The following is a 17,037-nucleotide window of genomic DNA, read 5'->3' as shown; positions in this document are numbered from 1 at the left end:
CTGAAATCTTTTTTTTACCCACTTTAATGTGAATGTATAAAATAATATCGGAACATATCTATATAACTAATGTGCTGGTAGTACTAAACCAAATAACTTCCGGCTGGGTCAAAGTTTGAGGTGCACCCAACTTTTGATAGAGCAGTTAATACCACAAGTCCTGTGATTGGTGATAAATGTGATGGTTGTAAAAAAAACCTGGTTTTATCTGGGCAAAAAAAAATGTATGCAATTTGATTTGTATCAGGTAGTCTCGTGCTTGAAACATGTATGGGGTACCTGTTTAAAAAGTACTCAAATTTTGTGCAGAACTAGGGTAATCATAGACACTACCCGTTATCTCTGAAATTAGCAGCTTGACCACCAGTGTTTTTCTGATTCACTTTCAAGGGTGAGGGGTGGTAGTATTTATATCTGTGACGTTTATGTTGATTGATACACTGCAGGTAGGAGTTTTAGCCACATATTGTCATCTATGGGATTTGATTTGGTGGTATATACCCTACTATTGTCTTTTTAGTTGTACTCAATCAGGGTGTTTCCTGATTTTCTGTCGCTACTGCTGCCAGCACCATCATCTACTTACTTTAAAGTGCTCTACAACTGGTATATCAAGGAAGGAATGAAGGAAATGTTTTATTTAATGACGCACTTGACACATTTTATTTACAGTTATATGGCGTCGGATATATGGTTAAGGACCACACAGATATTGAGAGAGGAAACCCGCTATCGCCACTTTTATATGCATTATCCAATAGACATGATAGCACATACCACGTCCTTTGATATACCAGTCATGGTGCACTGGCTGGAACCGACGGGGATTGATCCTAGACTGACCGCGCATCAGGCGAGCAGTTTACCACCTGGCTACATCCCTCCACTGGTATATCAAATGATGTGGTATATGCTGTCCTATCTGGGGGAAAATGCATACAAAAGATTCCCTGCTACCGATAGGAAAATGTAGTAGGCTTCCTTTGAAGATTGCATATTAAAATTATCAATTGTTTGACATCCATTAGCTGATGATTAATAAATCAATGTGCTCTAGTGGTGTCGTTAAACAAAACAACATTGTTACTTACTCTAAAATATAATGCTTGTTCCCGGTGCTTTGTACTTGCCTAGAAGTGACAGGGTGAGTACGGTGCATGAATACCCTTTAAACCAGATACATGTACCCACAGGACAAACTAAAAAGTCCGGTTTTAAGGTATATCTGGTTTAGAGTGATTCTGTTTGTACCGATATTTAAAAAGGGGCTGTGAAAAATATCCGGTTTTGAGACAGTTCCGGTTTTACTGAAGGTCCGGTTCAGAGTGTTTTCATTGTATTAGCGTCTACCCATGTAGTCATTAAGCGAAAATTCCTTTTCTTTTCATAAAATATTGACCGAAAGTCATCGATGAGGCTAATACACATGTACATGTCTGTAGCATGTGTCTCAATCAGCACTCATTGTATTTAAATTGACCACCGTAACCTTCTCATTGATCGGGTTGAAAGTTTTCAAGGCACAGTGTCTGCATGTAGTTTAAAATGGCTTCACCTTCTAAATAGTTTGAGCAGTGTTTCTGTAAAAACACTTAAAGTCACAGATCATAGTTTCAAAATTTTAAAATGGACACTAAGTTTGGTTATAATCTATAAACCTGTAACATATTAGGATAAAGTTATGATAGTGTGAATCAAAAGTCTGTAAATAAAATAAACTACATGTTAGTGTTTTCCCTAGCTTGTTTTAGCATTATGCAGCACCATGCCTCAGTAGTCTAACACCATCTTGCCTTAATCAGCACCATGTTGCCCTGAGATTAAACGAGCCTTTTTCAGTAATTAATTCTAAAATTGCCTTTATAAAACACTAAAAAAGTTATTATTAATTAATAAAATATGCATTTTATATCTTTTGCCATTCATTTATTAATGCAAGCACATAAATTACATTAATGTTTATTTCAATTAATGTTTGTGTATTTTTAATTAAAAAAACAAGTGCCCCAAAAATGGTGAAAATGCCCCAAAAGTGTTTGGTCTACCATGCCTTGCCTAATTTCTAGGGAAATCACTATACATGTAGAACTTAATTGTCTCCATAACATTTTCTTCTCAGAGGGATGTGCATTTTTTAAAATATCAAAAATGCATTTCATGGTTATAAAAACACCAGGATGACCAGAAACAGATGTTTGAAAATGAATAATCTGAACAATAAAATCTAAGTACCACCAGTAATGTCTGATTTCAATGATAAAAAATGGCTCCAGTGATGAAAAATATGTCATAGTGTTTAAAAACTAGGGTCTGCCACTTTAAAGTTCCTTCCTTGAAATATCGTTCTATGCATATTCTATGTGCTTTCAGATGTCTCTTAATTTGTTTACAGAAGCTGGAAAAAGTGGGTTTTAGAGCCAGTCCCTGCTATAAAAATGGTGTTCCCATAGACGAACAGACAAAGTGTCAAGACAGAAATCTTCCATTATCATTTTGTTTTATTACTGGCAATATTCTAAATGGGTAGTCTTATGTTTCTATAAAAGCAGCCATGTAATAAACATATTTAAGCATTTTCAGTTTTTTTGTCTCACCTTTCTTGCCTTTACTAAATAGAAATGTGAGATGTAAGTATTATATTTCTAACAGCAGTGGATGTGGTGACACGATCAATGTTTGCATTAAAGTTTTACATTAGGTTTTGTATTCAGATCCGTTTCTTACAAGAAAGATCAGTGAAATTTGGTTTATAGTTGCACCAATGTTAGAGGACGTGTTTGGATGTTCACCATAGTGTAACAAAAAATGTTTATGGTAGGCGAGACATTTAATTCCACAGATTTCTTGTTTTTCTTCTTACATGATGTGCCTTTCTTAAGTTATTATCTTCCTGGCCCATTAAATGTACATGTAGATTACCTTACATGGAAGGTTGGGTGTGGGGGGGGGGGGGGGGGGGGGGGGGCGGGGGGAGTGGATGTGGAATGCTAATTTCAAGAACATGTTTTCTAACAAAATAACCAGGGGCTGGTTAGTAAAAATGCTAATTTTAACAACATGTCTTCTAACAAAAAAAAATGGCCAGGCAAATTGTATGCAGGCAGCTTCAATGTAGCTGAAACTGACAATGACATGACAAGTTCGTTAAGAGGCTGTTCATAACTGAAGGGTGTTTTTACATAACTCATTAAGACTACCAGATGCTAGTTTCATAACAACAAATTATGTTATGTTTCAAACAATTCACGACTTTACAACAGGTATATATATATATGAACCATTTAAAGGGATTCAGTCGAGTTTTGCATTACCATTGAGCATTTATATTGTAATCTCCCTTTTTTCCCCCAATGTTGGACCTAATAAGCGATGTAAAAACACTCTTAAATTGCTGTTTACTTTTACTGCGACTTTAAATATGAATTGGGGCAGGATTTAGCTTAGTTGGTTGAGTGCTCACTTGAGGTATTTGCGTCGGAGCAGTGAACCACATCGGTGGATCCATTCAACTGATTGGGTTTTTTCTTGTCCCAACCAGTGGGGCACAACTGGTCAAAGACTGTGGTATGTGCTTTCCTGTTTGTGGGAAAGTGCATATAAAACATCCCTTACTGCATTAGGAAATATATAGCAGGGCCTAAATCACAAAGCTCTCTGAGGCTCTGCTAGACAACAAAGCATCCTCTTTGCAAGTCTTTTAGCATTGCACTGCGAGATCGCAAAGTTGCGAGAGTTTAATGAATTAGGCCCCAGGTTTCCTCTGATGACCACGCGTCAGAATTACCATATGTTTGACATCCAATAGACAACTGATTAATTAATCGATGTGCTCTAGTGGTGTCATTAACCAACACAAACTTTAACTTTAAGTATAAATGATGTTTTTCCTCTTTACAGCAAAAGCTCCTGTGATAAAGAAGATGGGCAACCAGAGGAAGAAGGTTGGCCAGAAGGTCAAGATCCGGTGCTCTGTCAAGGCCAAGCCCAACGCCAGCTTTCTCTGGTTTAAAGACGGATTGCAGATAACATCAAGAAAGGGATTACGCATCAAAAGTGGAAGGTAGGTGCTTTGTTTTACAAGGAGGAACCTACAGCTGCTACAGACACAACTTCTGTCAGCTTTCCTGTCTGTGGGAAAGTATATATAAAATATCCCCTTTATTTTTTGGCGGACCATTCAGAAAAGCACCCAAATTCCTTCATTAAAACTGTGCAACCTTTCTTTTTGGCTTAATCCTATGGGACCTTCAAAATTCCATAGCACAAAAACTGTTACTGACACCGGTTGAGCTGCTGGTGTTTTCTCTGGGCTATTTTATATGCACTTTTTCCCACAGTCAGGATAGTACATATAGGTATACTTGTTGGAATGAAAGAAAGCACTAACATTTGGGATCTTTTACATGCAGTTTTTCACAGACAGAGCACCACATATATACTTGTTGGGATGAAAGAAAACACTGAAGTGATTTTTGTATATGCACTTTCCTATAGAAGGACAGTACATGTATACCAAGGATCTTTGATGTACTCTGTCCATTAAGGGTATTCGAAAATCTGCAGTCTCGAGTACATTATTATTGTTTAATCACTTACTAGTTAAAATAAGATCATCTGCATTAAATGTGCTGTCTCAAAGTTGCATAATCGTGACATCCCAGCAAAATCATTTATTATTGTTGGCATTGCAGTGTACACATTACACCTTCACCTGTATACATGTACAAATACAAAATTACAACTACATAATTTAATTTCCTAGTAAAATGAAAAAACAACAACACTAATATATTTAGTGGATGACTGACAGATATGAGTAAATCATTTATTATTGTTGGCATTGCAGTGTACACATTACACCTTCACCTGTATACATGTACAAATACAAAATTACAACTACATAATTTAATTTCCTAGTAAAATGAAAAAACAACAACACTAATATATTTAGTGGATGACTGACAGATATGAGTTAAAGTTTGTTTTTCTTTTAACTACACCACATTGACTGTTTTAATCATTGGCTATTGGATGTCAAACATTGGTAATTGTGACATACAGACAGGAAACCAACACATTTTTTCCATTAGTAGCAAGGGATCTTTTACATACACCATCCCAAAGACAGGATAGCACATACCACAGCCTTTGATATACCAGTCATGGTGCACTGGCTTGAACTAGAAATAGTCCAATGGGCCCACTGACGGGGATCGAGCCTAGAGTGATTGCGCATTGTGCGAGTTTTTTTACCATTGTGCTATATCCCGCCCTCTCGACAGATGTGGAGTGCATTCTGTTGAGCCAGTTCTGTTGAGCCAGTTCTGTTGAGCCAGGTGGATGTTGAGCCAGTTCTGTTGAGCCAGGTGGATGTTGAGCCAGTTCTGTTGAGCCAGTTCTGTTGAGCCAGTTCTGTTGAGCCAGGTGGATGTTGTCTACAAATCTGCTGTCTTCTTGCAACTCATCTGTCTCTGACGACCCTATCAAGACATTTTGCCAGATTTTTGTAGATCATAAGATTTGTTATGATGCGATAAGACATGAATCTAATTATACATAACGCGTCTGGTTTAAATAATATTTATTCCCAATTATAATGCTGGTTGGGGATTGGCGAACAGGCAAAATGCCTATATCAAGGCCTCTCCTTACAATTTGAAAATGTAATTCAGGTTTACACAAGATGACAGACCAATGGTAAATTCAGTGATTCCAAATCTTAAAGGCATATTCCCAAGGGCAAGTTAAACATAATGCATCTCTGTTTACACTGCTTAAAAACACATTAGAATTTCAATATTTATGCGTGGGATCGATTAATTTGTAGTTATTTATTACAAATAAATGTCAATACAGTTCTTGTATCTATGATGTAGCACCTTTAATGTTCCTACTGTGGAACGCTGTTCTTCAATACCCTTTAGTTACGCATACTAATCTGCTAATCTGCGTTGAACACAAATGTATTATTCTCCATTTTCAAACTTAAGAAGTGCATTGTGGTCCTGCTCAGTTGTTTGTGGTATGTAGTACAATGTATTTAAAAACATGATGAAAGAGGTATAGTTTGTGTGCAGGTAGTTGACAGTAACCTTGATAGCTATAAACAACACGATAAAACACAAGTTTATTCAAACTGTAGTTGTGTTTGTATTTTGCATTAATAAATGATCCTATAATATGTCGAGAGAATAACTTTTGATATAATTATTTTGTGACATCAACTGATATTTTATGTTTTATTTTTCTACTGTAGTATTTTTTTAATAAATAAACAATGTTGTACTCTAATGGTCTTCTCTATAAATAAACAACTGTGTTAGTCTCTGTTGTGGAGAAATTAAGATGAAAAAGGAAGGCATGTAAAAATAAAGACATTGTTTTTTATGTTTTTTTCTAAAATAAACTTGCAAAGCTTACTGCTAATTGTATTTTTTCAGTTCTCGAGTTATCCATTGTAGAATGTGTCTGTCTGTATGGTCTGTCTGTGTGTCTGTATGGTCTGTATGGTGTGTCTGTATGGTCTGCGTGTCTGTATGGTCTGTCTGTATAGTCTGTGTGTCTGTACAGTCTGTCTGTGTGTCTGTATGGTCTGACTGTGTGTCTGGTCTGGTCTGTCTGTGTGTCTGGTCTGGTCTGTCTGTATGGTCTGTCTGTGTGTCTGTATGGTCTGTCTGTGTCTGTCTGTATGGTGTGTCTGTCTGTATAGTCTGTCTGTGTCTGTACATGGTCTGTCTGTGTGTCTGTATGGTCTGTCTGTGTGTCTGGTCTGGTCTTGACTGGTCTGTCTATCTGTCTATCTGTTTGTCTGTATCTGTCTGAGACAGGCCTCATCTGGTATACTTTAACAATGGATCCCCTCCCCCCCCCCCCTTTAAAATCATTCATCAAGGATTTCAGTTTGAGCTGTCATCAGGTATTCAGTGTAATAGCGTTGAAGTTGACACATTTAGATCATCTGTCAACATATTTATGTCACTGCGGTCTCCGACAGTCATCAGAGTTGTCACTGACTGTCAGCACTTCTCATTAGCACAGTGATCTATGAAGTCCTCTCTGCTAGCACATACACAGTATAATACACAGTATAATACACAGGGTGCGGGTTAGTATCAAGTTTATGTCACAGTGAAATAATTTTCACACATCATACACTTAGTTTATGAGTGACAAAATGAACATTATTTCCAGAGGGATATGAATTTGAGTGTATTTTTTGTGTTTATTATCTCAGCTGTTTTGATCAAAATGTAAATAATTGTTTTAAATTACTGATGTCAGAAATGTAACACTAGAACGAGAGAAAAGTGAACACACTTCCATTTTAAAATGTTGCATCATTTTGCACATTTGTAATATGAAAGGAAAGGAATTTTGGCTTAGTGATACCTTGCTGTAGTATACGCTGTCATGTTTGTGTCAGTGTGTACATAAAATATCCTGTGCTGCTAATGGGACAAGGCCGGCACCTGTGCCCAGGACAGGTGTGCACTACAACAGCTTGCTCTGAATGTGCACGTTAAACACTGACCTGACCTGACCCGACCCGACCCGACCCGACCCGACCTGACCTAATGGGAACATGTTGCAGGTTTCTTCAGGTGACTGTCACAGTCATCAAATGTTTGACATCCAGTAGCCGATTATTAATAAATCTGTGCTCTAGTGGTGTCATTAAACAAAAAACAAACTTTAACTTTGTCTAGAGAGGCAAACCACTGGCACCACATACACAAATGTAGTCTTCACAGACAACCTTTGTTTTCTCATTGGCAACAATAGATATGCACTTTTCTGCAGATACATGTAGGACAGCACATACCACAACTTTTAATAAACAAGTTTGGGAGGTGGCACTGGTTGGAATGGGAGGAACAATCCACCAGGTTTGCTGATTGTGTTAGATGTTGTAATCCTAGCCACTCAGCCAAGCACACTGCCACTAAATTGCAGGGGGGGGGGGGGGGGGGACAGAGCCATTAGATGGGGTGGAGAAAAAACCAATTGAGTCTGCAGATTGTGTTTGATCCTAGCCCCCTCAGGTAAGCACACTATCACTAAATTGAGGGGGAGGCACTAAATAGGATGAAAGAAAGAAAGAAAGACATGTTTTATTTAATGATGCACTCGACACATTTTATTTAAGGTTATATGGCTTCAGACATATGGTTACGGACCACAGATATTGAGAGAGGAAACCCGCTGTCACCACTTCATGAGCTACTCTTTCCAATTAGCAGCAAGGGATCTTTTATATGCACCATCCCACAGACAGGGTAGTACATACCACAGCCTTTGATATATGAGTCGTGGTGCACTGGCTGGAACGAGAAATAGCCTAGTGGGCCCACCAATGGGGATGATCCCACACTGACCTTGCATCGAGTGAACGCTGTACCACAGGGCTACATCCTGCCCCTTAGATAGGATGAAGAAAACCCCCCCAAAAAACCCATTGGGTCTGCCGATTGTGTTTGATGTTAGGATCCAAACACCTCAGACGAGCACTCTACCACCAGACTGCACCTTGCTCAGTCAGATGGAGTCATAACAATGAAAAATATTGCATGATCAGACTGGATGATGCGTTGTTGTTGAGATCCATCGATTTCTCTCTGTACTTGTTGGGGTGAACAAGGTGTCAAAGAGCTGTGTTTGTCTTTGAGCCGCTGTCTCGGTGATCTGGATTCAGACTAATGGTCACCGGCATGGCAGATCTCATTAAAGACGGCAGGCATTCCTTCCATGATGGCTGAGCTGGAGATGGCTTTGTGATAACTTCTCACATTTGGGACTGTCATGTCATGGTCAGATACCGAATTGTTGCTAGGCAACACAAAATGATGTGTAGCACTCGCAGGCTTCGGTGCACCGCAGACAATTTCATGTGTGGGTGATTTTTTTTGGATGGATATGCTGGATGGATGGAGGGAGGTATGGATGGATATGTCCATGTGTATATAACTGTAACTACATGTTAGCACAATTTTCATTTTAAGTTGATAAATGCATAAATGGATCGTGATGGAGAAATGGATGGATGGACGGATATGTAGATGGAGATAATTGGAGGATGGATGATAGATGGATGAATTGGTGGATAGATGGAGAGACAATCGGAGGATGGATGAATTGATGGATGAATGGAAAGACGGAAGGAAGTACAATATTGCAAGGCAACTTGGATCTTTAAGGTGGTAATGTAACAGATAAAAATCAACCTCCACTGAAGGGATTCGAACCACAAACTCTCCGTACGAGAGCCCAGTGCTCTACCAACTGAGCTAATATCGAAATTCCCACTAGCTGCTGCCAGTAGGAGCACTTTATACCAACACTACTACATACTCCCCCCTCAAGTGAAGCTCCGTCCCGGGGCTGTGGGTCATGGGCAGTTGAACTGTTACAGGTCCTGACTGGGATATAATTGTATTCTCGTATTAAGAATACACCCAGTCCCAACGTCAGCTCCAAATGTAACGGATAAAAATCAACCTCCACTGAGGGTATTCAAACCACAAACTCTCAGTACGAGTGTCCAGTGCTCTACCAGCTGAGCTAATAGGGAAATTCCCACTAGCTGCTGCCAGTAGGAGCACTTTATACCAACACTACTACAGTAATAAGTGGATAACAAACTATCATGTAGTATTTAATGGACCAGTATGTCCCTGAGGAGGACCATGCTGGATGGTACTAAACAGATAAACATATCATGTATTGTTTAATTGGTGAGGACACCTCGCTGGGCAAATCTCCCTGTGTGTGTGTGTGTGTGCAAACTGGTGTCTGTCTGATCTATGGTTTCATTAATGTGGCTATCCATCAACACACTCAGGGGAAACACACTTGTGTTCACTGCTTATAAACATAACACCCAGAGATAGAAATCCAGATAGGAACCATGCCGGCCAGTTTTCTCATATTTTGATATCTACCTCTATCTCTGCGTCAGGTGTTTATTTGGTTTTCCTGCAATAGCTGTGCTCTTTGGCTCCCAAACAACCTGGTTACTCCATAGGCTAGACACAGTTACAGTAAACCATTAAAAAATATGTTTAAAAAATGAGTGCGAGTGCGAATAATTTTTACATGGTCATATACCACTAGAGTTTTGAGCATTAAAAAATGAGCAACCATCCGTTAAAAGTGTTTTCCTGAAAATTTTGGACTTTTGTACATTGTGTCACTACTGCTTCGATCTCTCCTCATGTATATGTGTACATCTTTTCTCTCCACAGAAAACAGTAGTATTTAATGCAGTTAGAAGGCTTCAAGTTGAAATATTTCTACAGTTTAACAATAAAATTTAAGCCATTCCAGAATTAAAAGATTTTAAGTTTAGTAATAAAATTTATTAGACAATCGTTTTCAAACTATTGCACATTTTTGGGTACTATGTACTTTTGTCATTGATACCCTCCCCCTTGTACACATTTTATATATGATGTCCAAAACCCTTTGTCCTCCTAGCTAGAGCATAACCTCACTGTGACTATAGCATAATCTCACTGTGACTATAGCATAACCTCACTGTGACTATAGCATAATCTCACTGTGACTATAGCATAATCTCACTGTGACTATAGCATAACCTCATTGTGACTAGATTATAACCTCACTGTGACTATAGCATAACCTCACTGACTATAGCATAACCTCACTGTGACTATAGCATAACCTTGCTGTGTCTAGAGCATAACCTCACTGTGGCTAGAGCATAACCTCACTGTAATCACTAATTACTATAAAACTTTAACACATGCACAGTCTTGTTTTAAAGTATCTTTTACTGTAACTGTAACTAGAAATGTTCATTATATTTAAAATAATATACTGCAATGTAAATACTGACATCCAAAAGAAACTTTACAAGGCTTAGAATGGTATTATATAAAACCAATAAGCGGTACGGTGGGCTATGAAAGTATTATGAAGTTCAACATCTAAATGTCACAGTGCACTTTGTGATACATGCAAAGTGTTTGTAAGTGGTTTCTAAATTGGTTCTTTTCAGTTAGCAACAATATCTATCAAATTATTCAAATTTTATGTAACGTTTCTTTTGGATGTCAGTATATTTGGGCTTTTTTGCATGGCTTCCATTCAAGCTGGTTTTAATGACTATAGAACTTTTTTCTGTAAGCCATTTCAAAAATTCTGCTTTAAAATAATGTACTGCAACTTGTTTCCATTACATCTCTTTGAATGGTTTTGATGACTAGAAATTGGTTTTTAAAACTTAAACAGCACCAGCAGCCCAGCACATTGGTTTAAAATCAGCAGATATTATGTCTTTAAATGATTAACACTTGTTGAAAATCAGAGAAGAAACTTAGTGCCACCAAGAATGTAGATATAAATCTAGGCTATTCTTTGTAGTAGCAGTTGTGAATGATAATCGATTCGCTTCCACTTGAAATGTTGTGGAAACTGATTTATATGTACTGTCAGGTTAACTATATTGCCATGATTATGTCACGAACACGAATGGTCTAAACAGCATTTTGTCTAGCCCCTGTCTGAAAGCTGTCAAAAAGATGACCGTGTGCTCAATATTTAGGGGAAAATAAGTAGGTCATTTCAACCTCTTTAGTGCATTGAGCTATCATGAGCCGAAATTAGCAATTTACCATTAGTATATGAAGTTAGTGACACAGTCAACGTAATTTGGTTTCTATTGGGGTCCATTCAACAATTGTGTAACATTATGCGGAGGCGTATCATCAATTGTGTTACAGGGGACAGTAACCGTTACGTGAATATAGTTCTCGTAACCGATGAGTTAGACCTACCTAATCCTAAAACACTTGAACTACAGTTCTGTGCTACACTGGCGGTTCATAAACATAAAATGATTTTCACTTTCATTACTGATATGTGGTACTTTAATTTTAGAATGTAATTGTTCACCACATAACCGATTGCCGGTTCTCGTGATTTTAAAGTTGCGAACAGAACAACAGTTCTCGTGAAATATTGTGCCCTGTGTTATGAAACAATATGAGGGAGGGAAGGTGGGGTGTTTCTCAAGAGTTACATAACATTTTCAGAACTTTGTTTCATTTTTATTCATAAAACAAAATACAGTCAGTCATTGCTGTTTTGATTTTTAACTGATGATTTTCTATCTACTACAGTGTAACCTCTCAAAACTGGACCCTCTGTAAACCGGAATTCCCCCAAAACCAGACATTTTTCATGGTCCTTTTTACAAATCAGTACAGAAATTAACCTCTCTAAACCAGATACCTCTTAATACTGGACATTTTACTCAGTCTCGAGAGTGTCCGGTTTAGAGGGGTTTCGCTGTATAACATTAACTCTGATGGAACACAGAGCTGACCCCTTCCTAATTACTAGTACTACCAAACCAGTCTGGCATAAATACAAACAGAAAATGCAATAATACTGGTCAAACTACATCGTTATGAGAGGAAAGGTTGGGGTGGTATTGGTGAGAGTTATGTAATTTTGAAGGGGGCAGTGGTCTTCGCATGTTACATAATGATACAGGAATCAAGCATATGAGAATGTAAATTTTGCATTATGTTATTGAACATCCCCTTGTGCGAGTATATAAATAAAGGCACATTTTAAACTATCACAGGTATAAACTAACTTATTAACTAATCCACAGGGAACATTTTGTTATAAAAATTTTGATTAGTGGAAGTTGTATTAAGGAATTAAAAATTAATAAGCAAATTAATTAGCACCTACTGTCTAATGTTTTAGAATCTCTGAAACTTGAATAGAGAATTGTGATGTGATACTGAACAAAATGTTCCCGTAATCATTGGTCATTTGGTGCATGGTTGTTATTGTGTTTAAAAACTGAGAATCATGATGGCAAATGATTTCATTTACTGTTGAGTTTTCGTAATAAAAGGCATCCTTTTTTTATAGCCATGGTTCTTGTTTAAAAATTGCCAATATCATTTACAGATTGGTTTCCTTTTGTAAATGTAGGGGCATCATCATTTATTTTTAGACAAATGTCTTGTTCGGAGATTAAAAAGATTACAAATATCATTTACTGCATCATTTTCTTTTCTAATTAAAGTAATCCTTTATTTTTAGTCTTGGTTCTTTTTTTTTTTTAACTTTTAAATTTACATATTATATATCATTTACAGCTGGTTTTTCTTTCATAATTACGGGTATCCTCATATATTTTCAGACGTGGTTCTCGTTTGGAGATCAAGAAGGCCAAGACGGGGGATAATGGTGTTTATATGTGCCAGGCGAAGAATGCTGTCGGAGAAAGCAACGCTTCAATGAACCTGGAGAGTAAGTACCGATATCTGAAATTCATTTTATAGGCTTAATTAGCTTAGCTTAATGTATTTTCATGCTTCAAGCCTTGTAAAATTATGAGAATGATTATAATTTCATTCCATATTTCCCCTTTCTGCTGTTAAAACTCACTTTGGGTAGGAGCCAGTACTGGGGTACGAAGCCATGCAGTACCTACCAGCCTTAATACTGAGGGTTTAAAGACTGTGCCACAGAGGCCAGTGTTTGTTTGTTTTTAATTTATTAATAAATCCCATGATCAAAGCACCTCAGGCAAGCACTCTACCACCTGAGCTAGATCATGCCCCTCGTTTAGAGTATAACCAAAAAACCTATTAGTCGTACCGCCGTGGACATATATTTAAAAAAAAAAAAGGCTGAAACATCCTACTTGCACCTACCCTCGAACCGAAACGTCCACGGCCGAAACGTCCAGGCCGAAACTTTTCGCGGCTGAAACATGCTACATTCGGTCAGGTCATAAGGTTTTATGTGCACATTCAGAGCAAACTGTTGTAGCGCACACCTGTCATGGGCACAGATGCCTTAGCTGGCTCTTCTGTCCAGGACAAGATCTACCAAAAACCAGCAAAGGGATCTTTTATACATACCACATACCGCAGCCTTTGATATGTGCCAGTTACAAGGTACTGTTTGGGGCAGAAACAAAACGGGCTCCCTGAGGGCAATTGATCCTATGACCCATCACACCTCAGGTGAGTACTGTACTACTGACCTATATGTACATCCCCCGACCCCCCTAACACACTGGTTAATTGCAGTGTTTGACAATTGTTTGAGAAAGTTATTAACCCTAACAAAACGTTTGGCTAGTAACCAATGTAATATACTAACACAGTTGATAATGTCCACTTGGCATGCAGACCAATCATTCAGTAGCCAGGTCATTTATACATTTCTCTTGGGTCTTTTATGGAAAATATTACAATTGTAGTATTATCATTATGACAACTTCCAAATATCTATCATAGGCCTACTTTGTAACTTTGCTACAGTTTGTTGGATATGATTATTTTTTATGCTCACTCCGGCTGTATAAACACAGTAATGTCTTAACCCTGTATAATGCCGGTAATAATAATATAATATTCTCTCAGAGGGGGAGCCAGAAGTCGGGGAGGAACACACATAAAGACAAAATCTATTGCAGATGGCCTGCTACCGGAGTTACCTAGTTCTGTTAACGTTAATAATTACACGTGTTTACACAACTGTCTCGCTTGCACCTCCATACACGCAGGGTTATCTGTCTGGAATTGTAATGCCGACCACTTGCAGCGCAGGCGACCTGCAGACAGCGGGCTATCAATGTGCAGACAGCGGGAGTCTCGAAGCCATTCTCTTTGATCTCGTGTTTTGTAAGCCACCACTGATTGTTGTAACAAACATCAGTCTTCAAAGCTAGCCTAGTAGTAAAGCACTTGCTTGATGCGTTGTCAGTTTGGGATTGATCCCCTGGTTGTTGTAACAAACATCAGGCTTAAAACCTAGCCCAGTGGTAAACCACTCGCTTGATGTGCTGTCGGTTTGGGATCGATCCCTTGGTTGTTGTAACAAACATCAGGCTTAAAACCTAGCCCAGTGGTAAACCACTCGCTTGATGTGCTGTCGGTTTGGGATCGATCCCTTGGTTGTTGTAACAAACATCAGTCTTCAAACCTAGCCCAGTGGTAAACCACTCGCTTGATGTGCTGTCGGTTTGGGATCGATCCCTTGGTTGTTGTAACAAACATCAGGCTTAAAACCTAGCCCAGTTGTAAAGCACTTGCTTGATGTGCTGTCGGTTTGGGATTGATCCCTTGGTTGTTGTAACAAACATCAGGCTTAAAACCTATCCCAGTGGTAAACCACTTGCTTGATGTGCTGTCGGTTTGGGATCGATCCCCTGGTTGTTGTAACAAACATCAGTCTTCAAACCTAGCCCAGTGGTAAACCACTTGCTTGATGTGCTGTCGGTTTGGGATCGATACCCTGGTTGTTGTAACAAACATCAGTCTTCAAACCTAGCCCAGTGGTAAACCACTTGCTTGATGTGCTGTCGGTTTGGGATCGATCCCCTGGTTGTTGTAACAAACATCAGTCTTCAAACCTAGCCCAGTGGTAAACCACTTGCTTGATGTGCTGTCGGTTTGGGATCGATACCCTGATTGTTGTAACAAACATCAGTCTTTAAGCGTAACCCAGTGGTAAAATTTTGATGCCATGTCGGTTTGGGATTGATCCACGTCAGTGGGGCCCATTGGGCTATATTTCTCATTCCAGCCAGTGCATCATGACTATATGGTATATCAAAGGCCATGGTATGTGCTATCCTGTCTGTTTGTGGGGCCCATTGGGCTATATTTCTCATTCCAATCTATGCATCATGACTGTATTGTATATCAAAGGCCATGGTATGTGCTATCCTGTCTGTGGCATGGTGCATATAAAAGATTCCTTTCTACTAATGGAAAAATGTTGCGGGATTTCCTCTGTGTCACCATGACCTAAAAACAAGGGGGTGGGATCGATCCCCGTCTTCTGGACCCATTGGGCTACTTCTCATTCCAGCTAGTGTCCCATGACTGGTATATCAAAGGCTATCCTGTCTTTGGGATGGTGCATGTAGTGGGTTTTGTCTCTTAAGACTATTTGTCAAAAATTACCAAATGTTTGATATCCAATAGCCGAAGATTAATAAATTAATGTGCTCTATTGGTGTTATTAAACAAAACAAACTTTAACTTTTGCAAACGGACTATAAAAACCACTCTCAACCAGCTTGCACTTTGACATGTGTTATTACAGTTTGTATGTGTGCAAGTTAACGACAGAAGCTTTGTTGTTTTTTGTATTTTTTTCATTTATATTAATAGCATAATAAACGAGATTGGGGATAGTTTTTTTCCTTTCTTCCTTTCTTAACGTGTAGCTAAACCGTTCTTGAAAGGCTGGATGAAAATGAATTATTCAGTAAAGCTTTGGCAGAAGACGCTGTTGTTGAAACATTCTGTTTGGCATGCTGTTCTCAGTAATTAATGGTTAATCAATTTTTACAAGAATCAAATGAGTTTTTTTGTCAGGTTTTCTTCTCTTGTGTCTTCTTGTATATATTTTTTTTATATGGGTTGTATATAACTCAGTGGTTGTTTGAAAGAAAGAAAGAAAGCAAGAAATGTTTTATTTAATGACACATCATCACATTATCTTTTTTATGGATATATAGCACCAGTGGGCCCATTGGGCTATTTCTCTTTCTAGCCAGTGCACCATGACTGGTATTGCAACGGTCATGTTGTGTGCTATCCTGTCTGTCGGTGGGCCCATTGGGCTATATTTTTCATTTCAGTCTGTGCATCATGACTGTATGGTATATCAAAGGCCATGGTATGTGCTATCCTGTCTGTGGGATGGTGTATATAAAAGATTCCTTGCTACTAATGGAAAAATGTAGCTGGTTTACTCTCTTAGACTATTTATCAAAAATTACCAAATGTCTCACATCCAATAGCTGATGATTAATAAATCAATATGCTCTAATGGTGTCGTTAAACAAACGTTTAACCCACAGACAAGATAGTACCAGTACATAGCACGACCCTTGTTATACTAGTTGTGGAGCACACAATGATTGACTTGGGAGGCAACATATGTCCTACTGTGTCCCTGATGGGCATGCAGTAATTGTTGTTGTTTTTTCTCTGTGCATTACATCCTCTAACTATAGATATTTGGTGT

At 38.4% G+C, this 17,037-nt stretch overlaps 1 protein-coding gene across 2 annotated transcripts in view; it reads left to right on the top strand.

The window, feature by feature from the left end:
- LOC121379914 overlaps positions 1-17,037 on the top strand; it is a 122,384-nt gene that overhangs the window by 40,052 nt on the left and 65,295 nt on the right. For both annotated transcript variants that reach the window (XM_041508588.1, XM_041508589.1), the window contains exons 2-3: positions 3,898-4,060; positions 13,184-13,293. In XM_041508588.1, the coding sequence (XP_041364522.1) occupies positions 3,898-4,060; positions 13,184-13,293 (273 nt within the window). The remainder of the gene's footprint in view (positions 1-3,897; positions 4,061-13,183; positions 13,294-17,037) is intronic.

Source organism: Gigantopelta aegis, chromosome 8 (genome assembly GCF_016097555.1).
Source record: "Gigantopelta aegis isolate Gae_Host chromosome 8, Gae_host_genome, whole genome shotgun sequence".
NCBI lineage: Eukaryota > Metazoa > Mollusca > Gastropoda > Neomphalida > Peltospiridae > Gigantopelta > Gigantopelta aegis.
This window is presented reverse-complemented; position numbering and strand designations above follow the sequence as displayed.